The 23,324-nt window shown below is 39.9% G+C and overlaps 1 protein-coding gene across 5 annotated transcripts in view; it reads left to right on the top strand.

Moving 5' to 3' along the window:
• Nucleotides 1–57: 57 nt before the first annotated feature.
• TANK (TRAF family member associated NFKB activator) overlaps nt 58–23,324 on the top strand; it is a 36,553-nt gene continuing 13,286 nt past the window's right edge. The window contains exons 1-5 of one of the 5 annotated variants that reach the window (XM_030580375.1): nt 87–171; nt 8,999–9,148; nt 12,480–12,588; nt 13,746–13,876; nt 22,673–22,852. In XM_030580375.1, coding sequence (XP_030436235.1) covers nt 9,047–9,148; nt 12,480–12,588; nt 13,746–13,876; nt 22,673–22,852 — 522 coding nt within the window. In that variant the 5' untranslated portion in view covers nt 87–171; nt 8,999–9,046. Of the gene's footprint in view, nt 176–212; nt 545–8,998; nt 9,149–10,639; nt 10,796–12,479; nt 12,589–13,745; nt 13,877–22,672; nt 22,853–23,324 lie in introns of those variants that run through there. The other 4 variants (XM_030580373.1, XM_030580374.1, XM_030580376.1 and 1 more) reach the window with 4 other exon arrangements.

Raw genomic sequence — 23,324 nt, 5'->3', positions numbered from 1 at the left:
ACCCCTAACCCTGGGGGAAAGGGCAGAGCTACACACTGTCACATGGGCTGGGGCGGATGTGGGACACAACAGGAAGTAAATGCTGGTTCTTGGGTTAAAGAGAGTGAGGCTGGGGAAGAGCAATCAGCTCCTGCATAGCTCCAGGGAGAGGCGCTGTCTGAGCCCTGAAGAGTTAGTAAGTTTAACTCACTTGTAAACGGTTGTCTTTCCCTTGCTGGGCAGAGCGGCCTTAATATCGCAGCTGAAGTTATGGCTCAGACCTTAGCGGACTAGCCACACGCCCCTTGAACCCATTCAGCGAGTTGCTCCTCGGTCGGTCGCTTCTCTTGGTTTTATTCGTGCATTTACAGTCAGCTTGCTTCTCCTTCACCCCCCCTTCCCAGGATTTGGGGCAACTCATCCCCCCCTGCTCAGTAGCTCGTTCACACGTAACCAGGGCAGGAGACTCGCAGGCTGCACAGGGTGAGCTCTGCAGTCACCATGCAGATCCTGCCAGAAAGGCGGAAGTGAAGCGCCTGCCTGGGGATGGGGACTCGGGGTGCTGGTGAGTCACGCCAGGGCCCGGTTTTGAGTTTGCAAGGGGCCCGGAGAACGAAGGGCGGGCTGCTTGGCTTGTTTGGGGCAGCAGAGGGAGGCGTTGTTCTGGGGGGGCTGACAGGTGAGGGCTGTGTTTAGAGGCAGCTGCAGAGGTCCCAGGGCAGGGAGGGTTTGGTCACTGCTCGGTGAGCCAGTGTGTGTCAGTCATGTGGGAAAATGATCCCCCTCTCCGGTGGCTTCCGAAGAAGGTTTTATTCTGCAGGGGCTGAGCATAGGTGGCTGGGACAGGATGAAGGAATGGGAGACTTTTCAGATCATGAGGGGAAAATTCTATTGAAAGAAATATGGGGGAGGGATTTTCTTCACACGACTGTTTTCTGGACCTGAACTGGGGGCCTTCCTTGTGATTTCTTTGCTCAATTAATTTTTTTTTGAAAGAACCTATCATAAAATTAATCGACAGTAACAATCTGTATTTATATGACCTAAGAACAGAAGTCCTCACCCTTGCTCACAAGGCAGAGTCATGGCACTAGAGGCTTTGGATGTGATTCTGCTCTCACTAGCGGTGGTGTAAAATCAGACATTGTTGGGTACTTTTGGAGAAAAGAGCCCAACTACAGTGACAACCCTTCAACTATTTATGAATGGTTACTTCAGCTGTTTCACCAGTTCTCAGTGGTAGTCTGGTTGTGGCAAAGAAGTTTTTAAAAAATATGCCCATATGAAGAAAACTGCATAGAAAAGCAGATGAAATGTAGAGAATGCTTGCTGCTGGAACAGCACCAATATTCTGATGTGAACCTTTTAGCATTAAGGGGGTGTGTATATATACACACACACTCAATTTGATACATTTTGTTTTTAAACATTTAAGAAGGCTTTTGAGGAGTTGCTGGCAAGGACACTCATGGTGTACATTTTCATTATCAGTATGGTGGAGTATGAAGTAAAATATATATATATAGTGACAAACTAAGTTGTTACTTCTGCTTCTTTACAATATGCTGAATGGTTGTCTGTGTAATGGTACTATTAATGGAACAGCATAGCACAGCATTAAGCAACATGCTGCTTTCAACAACTGAAATCAGTCGGCGTCTCATATGTGCAGATGGCCATAGGCTCTTGTATCTTTTGTTTCCTCTCTCATGTATAATGTCTGGCTCTGTGCCTATCATATTGGTATGTGATCACCGTCCAATGTTTTGTTAAAACTATAACTTACTAGTCCTGATATCTTATTGTAATACATCTTGCATGATATTGTACCATCCTGTAGCAGAGCAGTGTCAGCAGACCTACATAAACATGGCTGTGTATTTCAACAGGAAATACTTACTAAGGCCCAGTTGGGACTCCATGTAGGTGCAGCAGTTTACCTGCAAAGATTGGACTGTGTGGATGTCACGTAGACCTTAACTCCACACACATACCCCTTCTGCATATGCATTTCAATAAATATTTAATTACACAATCACAGCATTTGTACAGGGATATAAAAATGCTACTTAACACTGTTAGATGATACTGTTTGGCAAATGCAATATAACAGTAGATGTATATGGTTTATGTAGCATTTTGTATTGCTCCCTCTGTGCTGTGATTATATTGTAATTAGGGAGGGGGTACAAACTCAAAGTTTGGAGGGTCAGACAAGTATCCAGAACTGTGCGTGCTTGTTCTAAATCTTTGAGGGCCCTGTTCATGACTTGTTCTCCTTGTGTCATTGCCTCTGACACCTCCTGCTAACACTATCTGGGGGAAGGGTTGATAGTAAAGTTGGTCTGGGATATATATATATATATATATTTTTACAATTTTTTTTGTTGGAAAAAATGCCAGTTTGTTGAAACTGACCAGTCTCCTGACTCAAGCTTTTTGAAATGCATCAACGTTGTCAAAATGTTTTGTTTTGACATTTTCAGAATGAACGTTTCCAGTTCAAAACTGCTTTTTATTTAGAACTTTAAGTCAATTACACTAAAATATGCTTGTTTTTTGTTTTTTTTTAAAGGAAAATTTGAGTTTGACTCAGATTCAGGATGAGAAATCTTCTCTCAAAAATATGGATGGAACATAAACTGTGTCCTGCCTAGCTCTACTTGGCAGCCTTTCCCTTCATGCTTTGAGACTAGAATGAGTCTTCAAGGGAGATTTCTCAGTCCTCCCCCAGCAGCAGGTGTCTGTGTTGGTAAAGTGATGCCTCAGAATGCCTGGATTTCTGAGGTGATGGGCTTTTTCTAGGGTTCATTAAGTGCTGTCTCGTCCTCTGACCTGAGTGATTAGTTAAATATTAAACAGTACATAAGGAGCCTGACTTCAGCTGGTGTAAATCACTGTAGGTCTCTTGACTTCAGTGGTGTTAGTTTGATTTACATCAGTGGCTGATCTGGCCGCCTACCTTCAGTACTTTGTCCTGAATGGTAGGTCTCAGTACTTAACATCTCTAGCCATTATGTGACTGCCTCAGAGAATCAGAGGAACTACACTGCCCCAGTGCAAGAGACTAGCCTAAAGGTATTTTTGAAACAATCTAAAGGTCTTCATTTTTGTACAGAATGTGGGTCATCTAAAGCTACAAACCATATCTTCCTGTACTTAGAATTGTGAACAGAAGAAATCTTTCAAACTCCACTACATCCAGTTGTCAACTATTTTTGTTAGTACAAGACATAACTCACAACAGTTTGCCTGTCAACCTGTTAGGTGACTTGAGGGAATTTACAAAAAGGTATAAAAACAGTTTCATTGTCCTGTGCCAGCCTTTCGGGAACATAAGAGCACACTTTCAGTAATTCTGATTTTTAACAATGCTTTTCCTTTTTCACTTCCTATAAGTTATGTAGCTAATTGCCTGCCTATCTATAGACTATAGTGAGGAATATTCCGTTTAGAGGAAGACCGCCAATCTTTGGGAAGAGGAAGAAATAATGTACATTACACAAGATGCCTTGAGGCAGTATGCATTGCCCTTATGTTGCATTGGTGAAGGAAAATGATGCCCATCGTAGCCCACAATCACACCTAGCTACTTATATTGTAATAATCTTACATCCACGTGGTGCCTTTTAATCTTAAATATCCTCCAGTACTTCAGAACCTAGTATATAGAAATAGCTTCACCTGCTACAAAAGTGCAGTCACTTCTGGGCTGAAATTCATTCAGTTCAATAGCACTCAGAAGTACTCCACAACAGTGAGAGAAGAGTTGCATTATTCAACTGCATGTACAGTGGGAAATTTAGGTAGGCAGAATGTAATTACACACAGAGACATGTGGCACAGTCACTGGTGCTGTCACCCTTCATTCTTGTGAAAAATACTTTTGAGATTTAATGATCGGATAGTGTTGTTGTGTTTCTCCCAATACCTTTATAGACACAAACTGTGTTTTTATATCTAGAAAACAAGAATAATAGTGAGGTCCCAGCAGGAGAGCATCCAGTGAGTCTCTCCTCTTTGGTGTGCTGCATTTGATCACAAAATAGCTACAGCCTCTACAGCAGAGAAGAGATCTTCTCTCCATTTAAAAGAACAGTTGAAATAAAACAAATTATAACAGATACAAGATAAGGCTTCTGGTTTACAATTCAGCTGAAAGATGACCCTTGAAGCAGTTTGAGGTCTTGTCCACACACCCACCCGCCCACCCCCTGGTGTGAACACAACTATATCAGTGTAAAATTATTTTATTCTCCATATGGGAAGGAGAAAAAGCTATATTAGTATAAGACACTTTATACTTGCATACCTATGTCAACAGGAGGGATTACACTGAGAACTGTTTCAGTAAAAGACCACACCCCTGAATTAAGTAATTATATCAATACAAAAATTGTGTAACATCTGACTACCACACTGGGGGAATGGTTAATTTACTGACTCAGGAGCAGTAGTGCCACCTTCTGAATCACCAACACTATTTCCTGCAGCACCTGGGTTTTTCCTGTCTTTTATGTAAGTACTGACCTACCTTGACCTTATAGTAGCTGAAGCAACCACAACCATAGGTGATACTGTAATGTGAAGAGAGAGCTATCATAAATGTTATGTAATGTGTATCAGAAAAAGGAAATACCAACACATACATTGTCTTTTGTACCTGTTAGCATATTTGTAATGAAATGTTATTTACATACATTGTTAGAGTAACTCTCAGAGCCGATAGGACATAAATACGACTGTCTTAAAAACACTGAGCCAAGTTCTTTGGCTGGTGTAAATCACTGTGTGGTTCTTCTTAAGTTAATGGAGCTCTGCCAATTTACACCAACTGAGGACTTAGCTTATATGGCCAGAATTTTTATAAGGGCTCAACACCCACAATTGTGCCAGTCTTAAAGCATTCAAAACCCAGCATGTCTTATTAAGAACAAGGAGACCGGATGATTGCTTTTGAAAGTTTGGCCACTTTACTTAGTTATCTAATGGGGAGCTGAGCTTTTTTTTGAAAATCTGGTCCACTTGTATGTGCTCAGCCCTTTTGGAAAATTTGGTCCCATTAAGTACATCTCCTTGTACTTAATTTCTTTCTTGGTAAGTCTACTAGCATTCCCCCATAAAGGACTGCAGCACTAATTAAATGTCCACTTTGTTGCTGATAGCTCACCAAGGAATACCCACAATTCTGTGATTATCTCCTTATCACAGTCACATTCATGTTGGACTGTCCCTTTTCTGCTTCCCTGTTCAGGTCTTGTATATAAACACAAGAATATAGATGGGGAAAGCATATGTCTCCTTTTCAGCCTGCTAACGTGTACAGTTTTAAACTAGTGTGACGTTCCATTTATTTAAATATATTGTTTTCTTTGCCCGGTAGCATAGCTTTAAATATGGACCTGAAGTCATACGTCACTAAAAATTCCCATACTGACACCTTCCTCTTATCTGTAAAGGCAGACTTTTCTATTCTTTTATTAAGAAGATAAGGAACTTGATTATTTTTTCCTAATAAAAGCCTTATATAAAGCATAAATTGTGTTTGAAACATTTCTAGTATGAAAGATTACCTTGTGTATTCTGCCTTATCTCCCCATGAATCTCCTTGCTTTGAAGCTTACCAGGAGCATAATTGCTTTGATGTAGCAGGGATTGTGATCAACGATAATATTTTTGCTTCTGCGTTACTGAAGTTTCATTTAAGGTTTGCCTAAGCTCACTCTTCAGTACTCTTCTAACATTCTTTTTAGATGTTATAGTGGCAAAAACACTGTTAAATCGTGGTCATGCTGAATGTGGCCTACTGTGCTGCTCAGATAGTCTTATGCAAACCACTGCCTCTAAAACCACCACCCCCTAATAAGGTCCTACTGCATGGAGGGCATATCACAGGAGAAACCCCAAAAAAACACTAACGCCACTTCAAGGTGCAGTTTTTGGTGGATTCCCACCAAAGGTCCAGCGGTGGGAAGATGCACATCCCTGTTCCCCTTTTCCTGGTTCACCCTCTCTAGGACTACATCCAGATTCCTCCACAGGCTGCAGGAGCATAAGTTTTCCTTTGATGGTAGTGTTTAAGCAGAAGACTTATCGCATTTTGTTTCATTCTGTTTGAAATAGAAGTCTGTCATAGTTGTATCCTGGGGACTGTTGTGTTTGGGGGAGGAGGGGGGTCACTGATTTCCAGCTCTAAGAATTGGAACCGGACATGTTCATTACATACAATACATAGGCATCCTGTAACAAAATTGGGTGCCTCCAGAGTACCCCTTTATGGCCAGAGGTCACTCTGTAGTACCCTGCCTCTGTTGTCCCCTCTTCATGGTCCATTACATACACTTCTATGGTCAAAATGTTCCTCCTGGGAGTGTGGGTTAGGATTAGCTACCAAACATACATTTCTGTTACTCCTCCCAGGCCTTTTCTGATTTGGTAGGCCACTATGAAGCCCTACCTGGAGTCCTAGTCCCAATCTGCTGTTTGCACCTGCTCACTCCTAGCAGTCTCTCATCCCTGAACAAACTGCAGCCTCCAGCTACTGTTTGTAGAGGAAATCACTTGATTCCTCTCAGGTGGGCCTCTTTAAAGTGATCAGAGTTGTCTAACCCCCAACCCTTTGGCCCGTACTGTTAACACATCCCAATATATGGAGAAAGGTCTGTTGTGGCAATTGGTCTATCTTTTGCCTGTTTAGGAATTTACCATGGAAAGTAGATGGTTATTTTCAATAAAGAATGATTAAAAACAGGTGCAAGAAGACTGACAGGGAAAACTAGATTAGATTAGTGCAAACAACAAAGCTTAATAATAAAGTCAGACTGTTAAACAAGTCAGATTTAGTAAGCAAGGAAATACAAGTCTGGACATTAATAAGCTAAAACTGCTGTGTCATATTAGACCTAAGTGGTAGACATATGAGGAGATGGGCTATTCCACCCATCACATCCTTTTTAAGCCCTTAAATAAAATGGGGCAGGGAAGGCAAATGGAGGCTACTGGAACAAGTTTCCCCATCCTGGTAGCAGTTACTACTCCCTTCCCTTCTCCCCACCCCCCATCACCTGGGATCTCAGACCTCCTTTATCTTAATCTGAGGGATGTCATGACCAGCTCCAGCTGAACCCCAAACACCACCTGAAATGAAACAGGATTGGATTTTAGCAGTCACAGCTCCAGCTTATGCCAACTAACTTCCCTTTTACCCAAAGAGACAATTAATACAATCTTTAATACCTTCTAAAAGACTGTGAAACAAGGGACTCTTTTCTTCTAACACTCTCTCCAGCTAAAGAGAACACAAATGTTGTTAAAATGGAAGCCTTAATATTTTACACTTCAAATGCTTTAACTGTCTTTACTTTTCTGTATCTTTTAATAAATGGTTTTAAAAAAGGTCAATATTTTTGTCATGGCATTAAGCAGACTGAGATCTCTGTACACCAAACCCCAGCCCTCATTTAACACTGTTGAATGTTATCACCTCTGACCCACTTATTCTATCTAAATTAATACAGCAGGTCCTAGGTTTTTGCTAGTTTTCACTGGTTGGTATTGTAAACCTGTAGATAAAAGGTGTTCTGAAATTCATGGTAGTGTTTCTTATATTGGCATTCTTAGATATGACAGGAAAGAGATGTGTCCATGTGATATTGTTTACTTGGTGATCTTTATTTATTTAATTTTTTTGTTCCATAATAGAAAACTTGAATAATCATTAAACTCAACACTTGTGTGTTCAAATTAGAAAGCTGATGATATACAAACAATCAGACTCAGTCTTGCAAACACTTTAAACATGCATAACACGGTGGAACTGTGCATGTATAGCTTGAACCAAAGCCAAACTGACTTCATTAAGCTTTGATTCAGGCCCTAAACATTTGCATGGGCAGGACCATAGTACATAACACTAGGTGATTTTGATAATTTGCCCCATTTACTTGATTGTTTTAAGTGTCTGATATTGATGCAAGTTATGTGACATGATAAAATTACAAATTTACCTTTGTATGAAGTGTTGGTTGTAGCAGTATTGGTCCCAGGATATTACAGTGATAAGGTGAGTGGGGTAATAACTTTTATTGCATTAACTTCTGTGGATGAGAGAGACCAGCTTTCAAGCTACACAGAGCTCTTCTTCAGGTCTGGGAAAGGTACTATGGGTGTCAGTTTAATAATACAAGGTGGAACAAATTGATTAGCATAAGTAGTTGGACCACTCTCCACCTTGAATATGTGCTGTTAACACCTGTGCAGTGATGGGACAACAGGGGAAAGGGGGCTAGTCTAATAAACCATAAATTCAGTGTCTTTGTTAGTACCTAGCAGAGTTAGTAATTTAAGCTCCTAGGCTTGTCTTTTGAACATGTTGTGCAGGTTTCCTTTGGGATGAGGACTGATAGGTCAGATACAGAGTGATGGCTTTGTGAAAAGTGTTCACCCACAGGTGATACCATTTTTTTTCATTTTTCTGTTAGTTCATTTGAGAGCGTAGTGATTGTCACACAGGAAAATAAGACACAAACACCCCATCACCTGTGGGTGAACACTTTTCACAAAGAAGTCAGATATAAAGTGATCTATGAGTCTTCATCCTCAAACCTGCACAACACTTTTAAAAGATGAGCCTGGGAGTTTAAATTCATAACTCTGCTAGGCACTAAAAATCATGGACTGAACAGAGACACTGGATTTATGGTTTATTACACCAATCTGTAACCCTGTAGCCACACCTCCTTTTTTTGTCTATCACTGCAGAGGTGTTAACGGGCCACTCCACCTTGCATGGTACCTTATTGGAATATGTGCTAACTACCTATGTTAAACAATCTGTTCCACCTTGTCTTTAGCTGTGACAGTACCTTTTCTAGGCCTGAAAAACAGCTCTGTGTAGCTCGACAGCTTGTCTCTTTCACCAACAGAAGTTGATCCAATAAAAGATATTACCCTCACCCATCTTGTCTCTCAAATTTACCTTTGTTCATTAACTATCCTTTTCTTTCTGATCACTTTTCAGGTCTGTTAATTTGTCCATCTTTTCAGTGATGAGACAGCGCTGGGAAGTATGGATAAAAATAATATTGGAGAGCAGCTTAATAAAGCTTATGAAGCCTTTCGACAGGCATGCATGGATAGAGACCATGCTGTGAAAGAACTGCAGCAAAAAGTATGTGTTGGTTTTTGTTTTTTGAAGCTATCCCTTCTGTTGAGAATCACAGTAAATGTGGACACTTCAGTTTTGTTTTACTTCAGCAACTGAAGTTTCAGTGCATCTTCTTAAAGATAGAAATTGCAGTTTAAAAAAACGAACTACTCAAAGAATAGCACATTATGGTTTGTGTGAGGGGGGGCTCCCAATATGCATGTGTATCATCTGGCAGTCTTTAATCTTTTATTCATTTGTAATTTGAGGTGGTTTTAGGTGTGGGAAAGGTGTTGTCTATGGAGGATAATCAGGGAGCTCTTTAAAAAGTAAATGTATCTTTGCTGTCTACGACATACCCATCTTTCATGGAAAACATTAAATCTAATTTATCTTGCTTATTTTACAGCAAATTGATAGGGAAATCTGAAGGTCTTTCAGACAGTTATTTATATTGTTACTTACCTGACCCAAAGATGTGTCTTATAAGTTATTAATAATTAGTTATATTGGGGTTTTTGAGCACTGTGCTAGATGCTGTACAAGCACATAGAAACTGCATCTTTCTGTCATAAGTTATTTTAATTAACTTATCTAAATTTCAAGCTGTTTCAGTATTAACACTTATTTAAAAATACAGGAGTCAAACTGTATACTTGTGTCATTCTATCCAACGATGAAGCAGTGAAGAGAGCGGTTCAAGGAAGATTCTAAACAGTTTGGAGAACTTTGGGTTTTTGAGGTTTTTGGAATGATGCAAACAAGCATTTACAAGGATAGATTGCGACCGTCATGTTGGACATAACAACATTTCCATGAATTGTCTGGAGCTGCTAGTCGCACATACAGTCCAATACTCTGCAAAAACAGCAGTTTGTGGCTTTGTGATACTGCCTAACACACAGTGGTCACTAGAGCATTTCAAATCCTGCTCTTCAGTGGAGTCTCTCATTCTTCATCAGTTCACACACAGTTCAGTGGAGGTGGCTATGGTGGGGTCTGTCTGGAGGAACATGGGTCCTAAACTGTTTTACGGTTCAGAGAGAGGAAGTAATGGAGTTGGGGGTAAGGGAATGTCTGCCAGAGCGCACACTTTATTCTGAAATCCAGGAACCCTGTGCCCCCCAAAAAGACCCACCGCAGAATAGCCTGGTGCTCAAGGCACTTACTTTGAACTGGAGGTCTCCCACATCCAGTGCACTCTCAGCCTAAGTCAAAGTCCAGACGCTTAACCCTGGGTCACCTATATCCTAGCTGAGTGCCTTACCCACAAGCTATTTGCTATTTTGGCTTGGGGCTCTGTCTCTCAACACAACTGAGACACTCCTAAACTCTAACTCTATGTTCTTTGAAATTAATGGCTAAATTATAAACTTAATTTTGTTCTCTTTGGATACATATGCTACACTCAAAACAAGAAAATAAATACATGCTTATGGAACAGCCTTTCTAAAGCTCAGTGGAAAATTAGAGCATAAGGAACAAATGGGTGAGAATGTGAGTATTCTGCAGTGATGGAAACAAACTTATATGGGATTGTGTTTGTGCATTTTTCTTTGCTTTAGAGACAAGCAATACACAGATCTTCCAAAAGTGTTCATAATAGCTTGTCTTTGCCCTACTCAACCTTCAGCAATCAGATTCTCTGACTGCAGAAAAGAACCATTAAAGGTAAAAGTATTTCCTAAGGGAAGTCAACCTATAGAAACTGTGGGGTTTTTACCAAACATGAGATTTTTATGGATGACCTACATATGTTGCTTGCTGTAATGTTTCCTTCCTCTTCCTCTATTCACTCAATGGCCTTAGCACTTTGTTGGCTTGTCCAGCATTCTGTTGTTAACAGTTTACTAAAGTTACTGGTAGGCCACTTGTTTTGCCAGTCTCTAGAGTTGGGAGCCATGTCAAAGACACAGAAGCCAGAGTCATCTTGGCCAGATGGTGTTTGATACAGATGGATAGTTGGTTGTCAGGCAGATCGTCTAGTTGGTAACTTGTTGCTGCCATCTGACTCAAAGAATAATTTGTGCACACTGGCTGTCAAAAGCATCTTCTCTTCTGTCTGTTTTAGCTGTCATGTCTGTGCTCTGTACAGAAGTGTTGACAAGACATTGCTGTTGTACATTTTCAATTTGGTTTTCAGTGATTCTTCTGCTTTCTGAGGTCTTGTATAGCTGCTGGAGTGTACTGCTCTGTGATCACTTTTTTAAAAATTTTTTTAAATGTGCTCATAGTGCAACAATTACTCAGCCTTTAGTCAGATTGTAGGTTTATTCTTACATGTTGTTGTATGGACAAGTGCATCTTTTCAATACTAAGTATTTTTAACTTAGTGAGGCTTACAATACAGATACAACACCAGTGAAGTAACTCATTTAAACACACTAATCTTGCCCCCACTCTTTCTATGCGGTAATGTAATGTGTATCATTTCAGAAAAAAATCAAATAATCCTCCTAAAATTTTCTTGTTGGAATTTCACAAGTTTTCTCCCATAACTTCAGCACTATTAGTGTTGTACCATCAGGAATGGGCTAGTGGAATCGTGTATATTTTAATATTCCTGTTATCAGCTACCTGAATGGTAGCTGATTGTTGTTCAGTTAACTGGCTGACTAATATTCATCTGCCTTGGAGTAGCTCAGTGCTCTTCTAGGTTCTAACAGGGCGGGTCAAGCTAGGGGAGGAGATCAGGCAAAGTTTAGACGAAGGAATAACACTGATCAGCTATTCTTTTCTTTGCTAGTTGGGCCTTCTCTCCATCCCTCTTCCAGGAGTCTTGGAAGGCAAATGTAGCAAAGACATGCAGTGTGATGTATTAAATATAGACATGTATATTTATTCCTTTTTTTAGTTAAACAGCAAACAGGTATGGGGAATGGAACTATAATGTTTCAAATTAAATTTGAAAAAATTAATATCTTTACTTAGACCTTTTGGATTTATTTCCTGAAAAGTTAAATTGATAGTGACCTTTGTGTAGATTATAACTGGGGTAACTAACCGACTGTGAAAAAATAAACAAATAACCAAATCCCAATTTTAAAACACAAATAATGTAATTTTGTGGTTACGACTGAAAATTGCCTCTTGTATAAATGTTATCCTGACATTTACTACCATGACTATTAACCAAGACTTACACTAATCTTCTTTTATCTAGTAGTTTACCTTTTTCCAATCAGTACAGATGTAAAATTAGACCTGTCACAGGTGACAACTGTCGAGTTTCTATGCACAAATTGTAGCCTCGGGCATCCCAAAAAGAGAGCTGATAAACTGTATCTGCTAAAACTGAAGCCCTTAATCAAAACAAAATAATACTAATGTTAATTAAATTAAATTGTATTTTCAGACAGAAAGCTATACTCAGCAAATATGTGAACAGCAGGAACAGATAGAGTTTCAGAAAAGTATGATTGCACAACTTAAATCACAGTTGGCTCCTGTGAATGCCAACAGAGGTACGTACTCTAATTTGTGTGCTTTATATATCTTTCCTTTTATCATGTATTATACTGCAAAATAGTTTCGACTTCATTATTGCTTCAGATTCTACAGTGTGTATCCACAAAAGGACGGAGGTAATGCTGTACACCTCTACCTCAATATAATGCTGTCCTCTGGAGCCAAAAAATCTTACTCCGTTGTAGGTGAAACCACGTTATATCGAACTTGCTTTGATCTGCTGGCACGCACAGCCCCATCCCCCCCAGAGCACTGCTTTACCACGTTATATCTAAATTCGTGTTATATCAGGTCGCGTTATATCAGGATAGAGGTGTATTTAATGGAAATAAGACTACTACTTGGAACAGAAAGTTAACATTTTTACATTTTTGAATTTTGTTTATAAAATGAAAAATCTTGGAAACCTTTGTTTTTTCTTAGAGAAGAAACAGTAAGAATTTTAAAAAAATATACAGCTTGCTCACATTGAAGTCAATGGACTTCAGGTTAGTAGAGTTGTTAATTGTAGTAACAAATTATCTGCAAACGAGATGATTTATTTTTATGAATATTGATCACAACTGTTTGACTAATTTGTGTGAACAAGTTTTAGCCTATAGTTTGGTTGAGAACTGGGGAAGTAGGTGTTTACTTTTTATGTTGTGTGACTGGTCAGCTAAGTTACATGGCACTCTTCTGTTAACTTATTGTGTTACTTAAGCTTTATAAACAGGAGTTTCTCTTTCTGTTCAAATTGTCAGAGAATATTCTTAATTAACTGAATTGATTCTACACATGATAGAAATGAACTTTTCAAAATAGCCATTAAAACTCTTTCAGTAAAAGAACTCTTGTGAATATTTATTTATTCACACTAGTCTAACGCTTTTCCTTTTCACAAATGCCAGCAAAGCTGATGGCTTTATTTTCAAGAATGTGTTTATTGCTGGATTTGCCCATCTGTCTGAGTATTAGAGGGCAGAATAGGGCCTCTGTTGGATTAGTACTAGGTCCAATAAAGGAAACTAAAAAAACTTTATGTATTTATAGTGATACTTGGCCCAGTGAAAATACCAAATTCATACAATGCGCTTTTTTTTTTTTTTAAATCTTAACGTGGTTAGAGGGTGGGAAATGCAGTGGTACTCAGAGAGCTGTTTTTATTTTACAGGTAGCGCATATGGCCATGTTCTGGTGCCTGAAGATACTGAAACATGGAGAAATTACACCTCCCCTAATCTAACTTTTGATCAGCTCCATGAAAAGCTGAAACTAGCAATGCAAAGAGAAAAACTTCTAAAGGTACAGTAGCCGGACTGTCTTTAAAAGCATAAATATAATCATGTTAGGTTCTAAATGGAGAAATGATCTTTCAGAGATGCCCAGAACTGCTCCCTTTCCAGGGTCTTATGGGCTTGATCCTCAGCTGATGTCAATTAGCATAGGTGCACCAAAGTTGATTTGAGCTGTGCTGATTTCCACCAGTTGAGGATAAGGCTCTGACTCTTCCCAGCTCTGTTGCTGTTTGGCCATGTGGATCATGGGAATAATGTTGACTCAGAAAAAGAAGGGCGGGGAGACCCTGTCGGCTCATTTATTTCTTCACCTCACGTGTGACAATCAAGAAGGGGCTCCCCTTTTCTGTAATGAGAATCTGTCACAATGCTGTTGTCAAGGTGGGGATGGGGACTTGGTAAGTCTGCACGGCGGCAAGTGATTGGGGTGAGAAGTGACTTTCTACCTAAACTGGCTGGATATATTCCTTTTCCCCCTATCTGCTGCTGGCTGAAGCCACACCAGGGTTTTCGTCATAGACCTACTGAAGTTGGCAGTGATGAGAATAGAGCAGCAGTGTTCAGGCGGGAGGAAGTGATTTACATGAGGCTCCCACACCCAGAGCAGACTTTGTGCACCAAGCTGATCCTTTCCCTGAACTGCTCGGCCTGCTGTGTTTTCTGGGGCTTGCACATCCCATAAGGCTGAATTGTCAGTCTGAGCATGACCCCACAGTGTTGTCTTAATAAACCTTGTAAAACCAAAAGCTCAGGCTAAAGAAGTTAATTTGGGGATTTGTTTGCTAAATCTGAGCTATGGACAAAGTGATCCTGCATTTCGGTGAACTAAGCACATTTTAATCAGACATGTTAACTTGAAAATCATTTTATCAGATTAGTGACAGTTGCTAATTATCTTGTAAATCTAATTTGAGACTTTTTTTTTTTTAAATAAGCATTTTCAGTTTATTGTTACTAAGGACATTTTGGAATGAAAGGAGGATCTAAGAATCTCATTTGGTCTCCACTTCTGGGTTAGCACTTGTAACTCCACAATATAATTTCCTTGGTAGTTTTTCGTATTTAATTAGAAAATGAGAGTAGAATTTAGTTTTAGAGTTAACTCCTTGTCAAAACATCTTTGCAGGTTTTTCCATTTCTCTGTACTGAATTTCATCATCATCATTATTACTGTGTGTATTCCAGTAGAGCCTATAGGTCCAGCCATGATTGGGGTCTCATTGTAATCTGTATTGTACAAACACATATTAAGATACAGCCCCTAACTTGAGGAGTTTACAATCTATCTAAATAAGACAGAAAAGGAGTGAGAGAAAGGAAGCTGAATTATCCCAATTTTACAGATAAGGACCTGACACAAAGATTGTCATGGGAAGTCTATGGCAGAGTTGGGAAATGAACTTTGATCTTCTGAATTCTAGGCCAGTGTCTTAACCACAAGACTGACTGTCTTTGCGGCACAAACTACCTAATGGTGCCTGCTTCTAGACTATTCAGGTATCTCTCTCTGATTTACAAAATGTTGTGCATGAGTAAGAGGTGTATCAGTTGTAAATTTAATCACTTACTTAATATGGCTCTTTGGTATATATTGAACAAAATTGATCCTCCTAGTATTTCATTTGTCACCCTGCCCAGTCTAAATTGCTTTCTCTTGTAAACGCTGTCTTCGGTAGAAGACTCGGTTCTTTATCAACCCAAATATGGTAGTTAGCTTACAATTTCTATTTGTTTGTTTGTTTGTGAGAGGGGAGGGAAATGCTCTGTCAAATATTTTGCCACAAACCAGGTAGACTATATCTACAGCCATTGTCCTCCACCACATGAACTCCTTTCTGCTACATCCCTAGCAAAACTGTTTCATTCTCTAGCTGTATAAATTCAGTATGGGTAAATCCATGGTGGTGGGATTTTAAACTAAAATAGTTTTGTGTCTCCTCTTTCTGTTTCTGGTTAGTGTTTAGATTTACAGTAGTTCTGAAACCACAGGTCAGGACCCCAAAGTGGGTCACAATCCTGTTTTAATGGGGTCACTAGGGCTGGCTTAGACTTGCTTGAGCCCAGGGCCAAAGCCCAAACCGAAAGCTTCAGTCCTGGGCGGTAGGGCTCAGGTTACAGGCCCCCTGCCTGGGGCTGAGCTCTTGAGCTTTTGGCTTTGGCCCCTCGGCCTAGGGAGGTGGGACTTGGTTTCGCCTCCCCCTTTTCCCTGGGGTGATGGGGCTTAGGACCGCAGAAGGGGACCAAAGCCTGACTCTGCCTATCCTAATTTTTGTTGTCAGAAGGAGGTCGCTGTGCAATGAAGTTTGAGAACCCTTGGTTTAGAACATACCCTCAGGCAATTACACAATTGGGGAATGGCTACACTTAGAGCTGCACAGCACTGCCGCGGGAGCACTCTCATGGCAGCACTTTGAAGTGTGAATGTGGTCGCAACGCCAGCGCTGGGAGAGAGCTCTCCCAGCGCTGCACGTACTCCACCTCCCTGTGGGGATTAGCTTACAGTGCTGGGAGCCCTGCTCACACTGGCACATTGCAGCGCTGTAACTTGCTGCACTCAGGTAGTGGGGTGGTGTTTTTTCACACCCCTGAGTGAGAAAGTTGCAGCGCTGTAAAGCCCCAGTGTAGCCAGGCCCTGAGTCTTCCCTAGAGCTTCTCTTAAATATGCAAATTGTCTTCACTTGTGTCTACTGGAATCTTTGTGTTGGCTCAATCCTGCACCTACTGAAGTTGATGGGAATGTTGTCATTGACTTTAATGGGTACAGAATCAATTCCTAATTTCTAGCTGTTCAAAATTATTTGCTTAGATGTTCAGAGATAGACAGACAGATGCACCATCCATCTCAGTGGTTCTCAACCTTTCCAGACTACTGTATCCCTTTCAGGAGTCTGATTTGTCTCACCTACCTCCAAGGTAGCAAATACACCTCATTTAAAAGCTTACACAATCAGACATGCAAATACAAAAGTGTCACATCACACTGTTGTTGAAAAATTCCTTACTTTCTCACTTTTACCATATAGACTCATGAACTTCAGGGTCAGAAGGGACCATTATGATCGTCTAGTCTGACTTCCTGCACAATGTAGGCCACAGAATCTCACCCACCCACTCCTGTAATAAACCCCTAACCTATGTCTGAGCTATTGAAAGCCTCAAATCATGGTTTAAAGACTTCAAGGTGCAGAGAATCCTTCAGCAAGTGACCCCGTGACCCACGCTGCAGAGGAAGGCGAAAAACCCCCAGGGCCTCTGCCAGTCTGCCCTGGAGGAAAATTCCTTCCCGACCCCAAATATGGCAATCAGCTAAACCATGAGCATGTGGGCAAGACTCACTAGACAGACACCCAGGAAAGAATTCTCTATAGTAACTCAGATCTCACCCCATCTAACATCCCATCACAAGCCATTTGGCATATTTACAGCTAATAGTCAATATCAATTAATTGCCAAAATTAGGCTATCCCATCATACCATCCCCTTCATAAACTTATCAAGCGTAGTCTTGAAGCCAGATCTGTCTTTATAAAATAATTTATATCATTATAAAATAAATCAATTGGCATATAAATATTGTACTTACATTTCAGTATATAGCATTTAGAGTAGTATAAACAAATCATTATCTGTATGAAATTTTAACTTGTACTGTCTTTGCTAGTGCTTTTTATGTAGTCTGTTGTAAAACTAGTCCAATATCTGAATGAGTTAATGTACCCCCTGGAAGACCTCTGTGTACCCTTAGGGGTACATGTACCCCTAGTTGAGAACCACTGCTCTATTTCATCTGCATTCTGTTGACATTGTAACCCAAACACATTTCCCAGATTGGCATTCTTACACATAGATCAAGAGAGGTGACAGAATAATTCCTATACAGCCATACCTGAGAGTGCTCTTGGAACATATGAGCATTGCTCAACATATCCCTCTGGATCATCTTGCAGAGGAAAAACCATAGCCTTTCAAGAGAAACTTTGTCTTCTCTGCTGGAATCTGCAGGTGTCAGAAGGCTGACTATGAGGTACAGCTCAGCCATTAAGTACTTAGTTCTTTTAGACCTAGCAACTAAAAATACATCATGCATATGATCTTCATACATCCCAAAAGGGGATTGACCAAAGAGACTAGTGCAGTCTCTGTACCATACCCAGGCTCAAACTAGAATGAAATCATGGAAATCTGTGGACTTCTTTTTATCCAGAATTGTCTCACCACAGCCTTCTCAACAGTCTTCCCTCAGAAAAGGAGATTAGAGAGGGTGATAACTGGCAAAATTGTGAGGACCCAGAGACAGTAAAGAATGACTAAAAGGGACTAAGTTTTTTGTCAATGCTTTTCTTTAGGAGACCAAGGGGTCAACATCCCATTCCCTTCTAGGAATGGTCCTGAATACTTCCCAGTTAGATCTTATCAACTAGGAAGAATTTGGGTCCAGTTTTCATGTCACCAACGTCCTCACCATAGCCATGACCTTTGCAGGCAAAACTACATAAAACCTAAGCAAAGAAGACCTTGCATTTCTCTCCTCTAAACACAGCTCTCCCCACAAAGGTAAACAGTGCCATATGAATCAGTGTAAATTTATCTGTGAAGCTTGAATACTTGACTCCACATCCAAGACAAAACACCCATATTTACCATGCTTTTCACACTCCTCCCAGAAATATTCTAGGACTTAAAATGCTATAGCAGAGGGGAAGAAATGCTTCTACATCTCGGCACAGACAGGGCATCAGATCTCAAAAATAATTTATGCTGCAATAAGTTACTTAGTGGTCTAGGTTCTGAGCTATTCAGAGCATAAGCAGAGTGGTGAGAATTGTGCTATAAGTCACCTTCCTGTGCCCCTGATCCTAGAGCTGAAATGCCACCCCCCTCTCCCCCATATAACTTAAAGCAGCCTGAGAGGCTACTCAAAGAAATGCTAGCTGGGGCAGTCCTCTAGTGTGCTGTGTTCCAGCCCCTCCCACCCCATTATGCCTCCTCCATACCACCTACCTCTGAGATGAGGGAGCAGGTAATGGAAAGCTGATACACTGGATTTATACCAGCTGCGGACCCTCCTGCACCTGCCTGTCTGAAACAACTTTAAGCTTCCTTTGTGCACCACTGGAGTGATGAAAAGCAGAATTAGCCAGGTGACCTTTGAAGCTGAATGGGACATTTAGTTGTAAACTTATCAATAGTAAGACAAAAGATGGTTAATGTTCTGTAAGGCCATTGATAGCAATTTGTCACCTGAACAGCATTTTTCCTTAGAGCCATCTGAAATTTTTAGCTTCCTAGGACAGACCATTAAAATAGGTTGCCACACCCTTACAGGAAAGATATGTCATAATGGAGAGCTCCATGACACAGATGTAATTTCTATCCCTGCTGCCAATCCCACTACATAAGATTCAGAACATGGCCAGATACCACTGGACAGTACCATAGCTGTCATGGGATTGAGATATAAGATATATGAAATATCATGAGTTCATAAACTAGCCTAGGAGAGTTATCATATTGATGTTGAACCACTCAGACCCAGTCAGTCTTGGTGACTCTAGTTCTTAAAGGTTGAATTGTCACTGTTCTAGTGTCTGTAAGATATGGTAAAGGCAATATAATGACTTGGATGGATAACCAAATAGTCAGAGACCCAAAACGTATCCTGCTGTGATGTCACGACAGCGCAAAGTGATGCTGACTTTCATCAGTATGTGATGAATAGCTTCTTCACAGCAACATGCATGTTTTAGTACACAGACAGGCTGTTATGCTGATATGTAGTGACTCTCCCACGGAATTTATCTTCTCTCTGCCTTCCTTGTGCCCCATTGCCTTTGTTCCCCTACCAGAGGAAGAGCATAGCAACTCCCACACTGCTTCAGGTGTTTGCCTTGTGTTTCAGGGGGCACTCCTGTAATCTGTGCTCCTCTTGCTTTGCCTGACTTTTGGCCAGAGCAAAAAGAGCCCAATCCTATTTAGATTGCAACAGCTGTGTGCAGGGACTGAAGGAGCCATGAGCTACAGTGTTGTTGCACATTTGCCTGTTTCTAATGTATGTACTTGATACATTTCATGGTTAACCCTGCTTTGCAGTTGTTACACTTTTATTCTTAACGTTACTGTGTAATGTTTTTCAGACCTCCTTATGCTTTATAACCTTTACTCTTACAGCCCTTTCCTCACTCTTTAAGTACTTCAACCTTATCCAACTCCTGGCTCCACCATAACTTCCTTCAACTTCAGCACATTCAAAAATGGCAAGAATACCTTAATCCAAAAACACCACCACCTCCATCTTGTTTTCACACAAATGGTCAGGAACCTGTGTATTAAACTTGAGCAAAGTTCTTACTTGCTTCCCAACTCAGTAAATGTTTATCCCCTCCTAACCTGTGGGACATCAAATATTACCTTGACTACAGAAACTTATGCCTTCTTCACATCTCACTTTTGTGATTTCCTTTGCTTTCCCTAAGTCAAATTCAAATTTAGCTGTCATATTTTGAATAATCTCATACCCTTCTGGAAGTTGGGAACACATGACCTTTAGCCTAAAATCTTCAGACTTCCTATCCATTTCAGAACTGAGTACAACAATCTCCTCCTGCCTAGTCTTCATGTCCCATCAAGACTAACCCTTCTCTTGCTGCATCATTTTTCTTCATCCCATTCCGTGGACTCTAGACTTCTTTCTACTCCATGTAATGAGATGTGTAGATCCTAACCTGGACAAGGACAGAAAGGGGTTAATGGCCTGTCCTGGAAACAGGTACTGAAATCTGTCCCACAGTACCTGCCAGAAGCATCAAACCTGAAAGTAGGGTCCTCCAGTGTAGGAAGTAATCAGGAGGGTAACAGCATATATAGGTGTAGGAGGATGGCTTTGGAAATGGTTGTCCTGCCAATTGAGAGCATCAGGGGAACTTGGTTTGCTAGGACTTCAGCCAGCCAGTGAGATGAGGGGTTTCCCTGTGGTGGAGAGAACTCATTTTAAAGGCTTTTGAGAAAAGGGAAGGCCTACTATGGAGTAGGTAACTTGGGGGGCAGGGTGAGAGGACTCTGTTGGTTAACTGGCTTAAATTGTGAAATTTAAATATAGAAACGTCTTCTCTAAACTTCATTCCAGAATGCATATATATTTTTGACTCTTACAGCAGCATCTTTGGGGCTCCGCTCATGGGTTATCTGAATACACTCCCCTCCTTGTATCACCACATCTGGGCCTGGATCCTTCTCCACTGCCTCCATCTGCCCCCATCCCATGTACACATTGTACTTCTAGTACATTGTATTTGCATGTACAAGCTTCATAAAACATTGGAGGGGGGTGGGAGGTGTTTTTTTGGTTGTTGAACAGGGTATACCTTGGGCCTAATTCTCTGTTCGGTTACTTATATTTTATCCTGTTAGAGCCAGGTACCCGACTTAACGTGATTCATTCCTTGAGCATTCTTTATCTGTCTTCCCATTGACCTTGTTTTTAAACTAATTATTTTTCCAGATGGTGTGACTTGCATTTTGGCACATTATTTATCTTGACATTGCATGCGACTTTTCTAGCCCTGGGTCAAAGTCACAGTGTTTCTATTTAACCATTTTGATCCTTTAGATCAATACACTTATAAACAAACATTTAATTTTAGTGGGAAAATAAGTCTTGGGAATGAAACAGCTGAATTACTCTGTTATTTGGGTGACTTGCAAAGCAATGAGAAATGTGTTTCAGAGAGAGACTTTTGTACCCAATTTCAAAATTACAAGAGCAGAATATTTCTAGTGTATTTGGCTGCTTCTGGACAAATATAATAAAACTAATTTGAATCAAGTGAATGTCTCTCCTATTTGCATTGTGGCATTTTAAAAATATAGTTCAGTCATCCATATTCAAATAGTTCTCTGCCTTTTCTTATTTGACTGCCACAGTGCTTCCTGAATCCCTCCAAAAATAACTGCCAAAATTCCCTTTCTTACTCTCCCTTCTTAAATGTGTTTTATACCTGTAACTGGATAAATGGTCACTACTGCTTCTATTGTCCTCTTCAAACTTTCTAGAAATCCTCTACTTCCATTAGTACAGAAACTTTGGCTACAGACATTTTCCACAGCTTTCAAGGAAAGAAGGCTTGTTAGCTATTGTAACTGTGTCTCTGTGCCTCTAGCCATATATTTTTTTACTCAAAAATAATCCAAGGATTGCCTCCTTATACATTTAAAAAAAAAACAACCGTACATTTTTTCCTTTGGTGACCTGCTAGATTTTCTCCTTTATATAATTTCTACAAAATTCTGGTTGAATAATTGGGGGAGGACCTACACTTAAAATGTCTAATTCCTTATCTTTTCAGTATTGCATGCACCTTGGGTCTTTGGAAATCTAAAACACCTAAGTGATAAAGAGCTACATTTCTAACTGCTCCAGAAATTAACTCTGAAGACTTGTCACCTTCTTTAAAATTGCTGTAACTTGATTTTAGCATTCTATGAAACTAATTAAATGTCACTGCACACAGTGTATATAAATGAAGTAAGACAATGTCTTCCACTTTTTTAAAACGCTAAGGTGAACATCTGCTGGGTTGGCTTTTATAAACTCAAAACAGCACACAATTGTTTTGAGTAATTGTCCATGATTGACATATCTGTAGATAGCACTAAATGGTCTTTAATTATTTGAACACAAACATGTTAGTGAGTAGATAAGATTCATTTCATTTAGGTTGCCAAGACTTAGTTTAGTCTATCTCAGGCTGTTGCATAATGATATTCTTCCTGTTCTGGAAATATTAACCAATTGTGCTATTTTTAGGAACAGTTGGAAACAGGGAGTATTAAACTGAAGAAAACTGAGGAAGAAAATATTCTGAAGGAAAATAAACTTGTATCTATTATTGCTGTTAAAGAAGAAGAAATAAGGTTTTTAAAAAACAGATTAGAAGAAAAAAGTGAAGCACAGGATTGCATACAGATGCCAATGTATGAAATGGAGGTAAGTAAATAAAATGAGACACCACACCTTTGCAAATAATTATGCTTATTTTAGATGTTGTTGTTGTTTATACAAATTATTCTGGTTAACAGATTTTAGATTACAACTGTATTTAAGTTGCTAAGAAAATTGTTAAAATACGTACAGTAACACTAGCTGTAATGTTCCTTCAGTTAAACCATAAAATACTTGAATCTTATTTTGTGCAACTTAACTATTCATCTTATTTTTATTTTAAATTTTTATAAAAATAACTATTGATGGAAAAACGTAACAGCTGTATTATAGTGGGTCTTTACAATTCAGACTCAGATTGAAGCTAGGTATAATATTCAATCTTCCATTTTTATCCCACTCTTTTGGTCAGATTGGGTGTTTCCTTATCAGGAAAAACATCCAGGGTAGAGCAGTGGTTTTCAACCTGTGACCCATGGATCTCTGCTGGACTGAAGACTATGTCTAAGATTTCCAA

The sequence above is a fragment of the Gopherus evgoodei genome, chromosome 11 (assembly GCF_007399415.2).
Source record: "Gopherus evgoodei ecotype Sinaloan lineage chromosome 11, rGopEvg1_v1.p, whole genome shotgun sequence".
Lineage (NCBI taxonomy): Eukaryota > Metazoa > Chordata > Testudines > Testudinidae > Gopherus > Gopherus evgoodei.
This window is presented reverse-complemented; position numbering and strand designations above follow the sequence as displayed.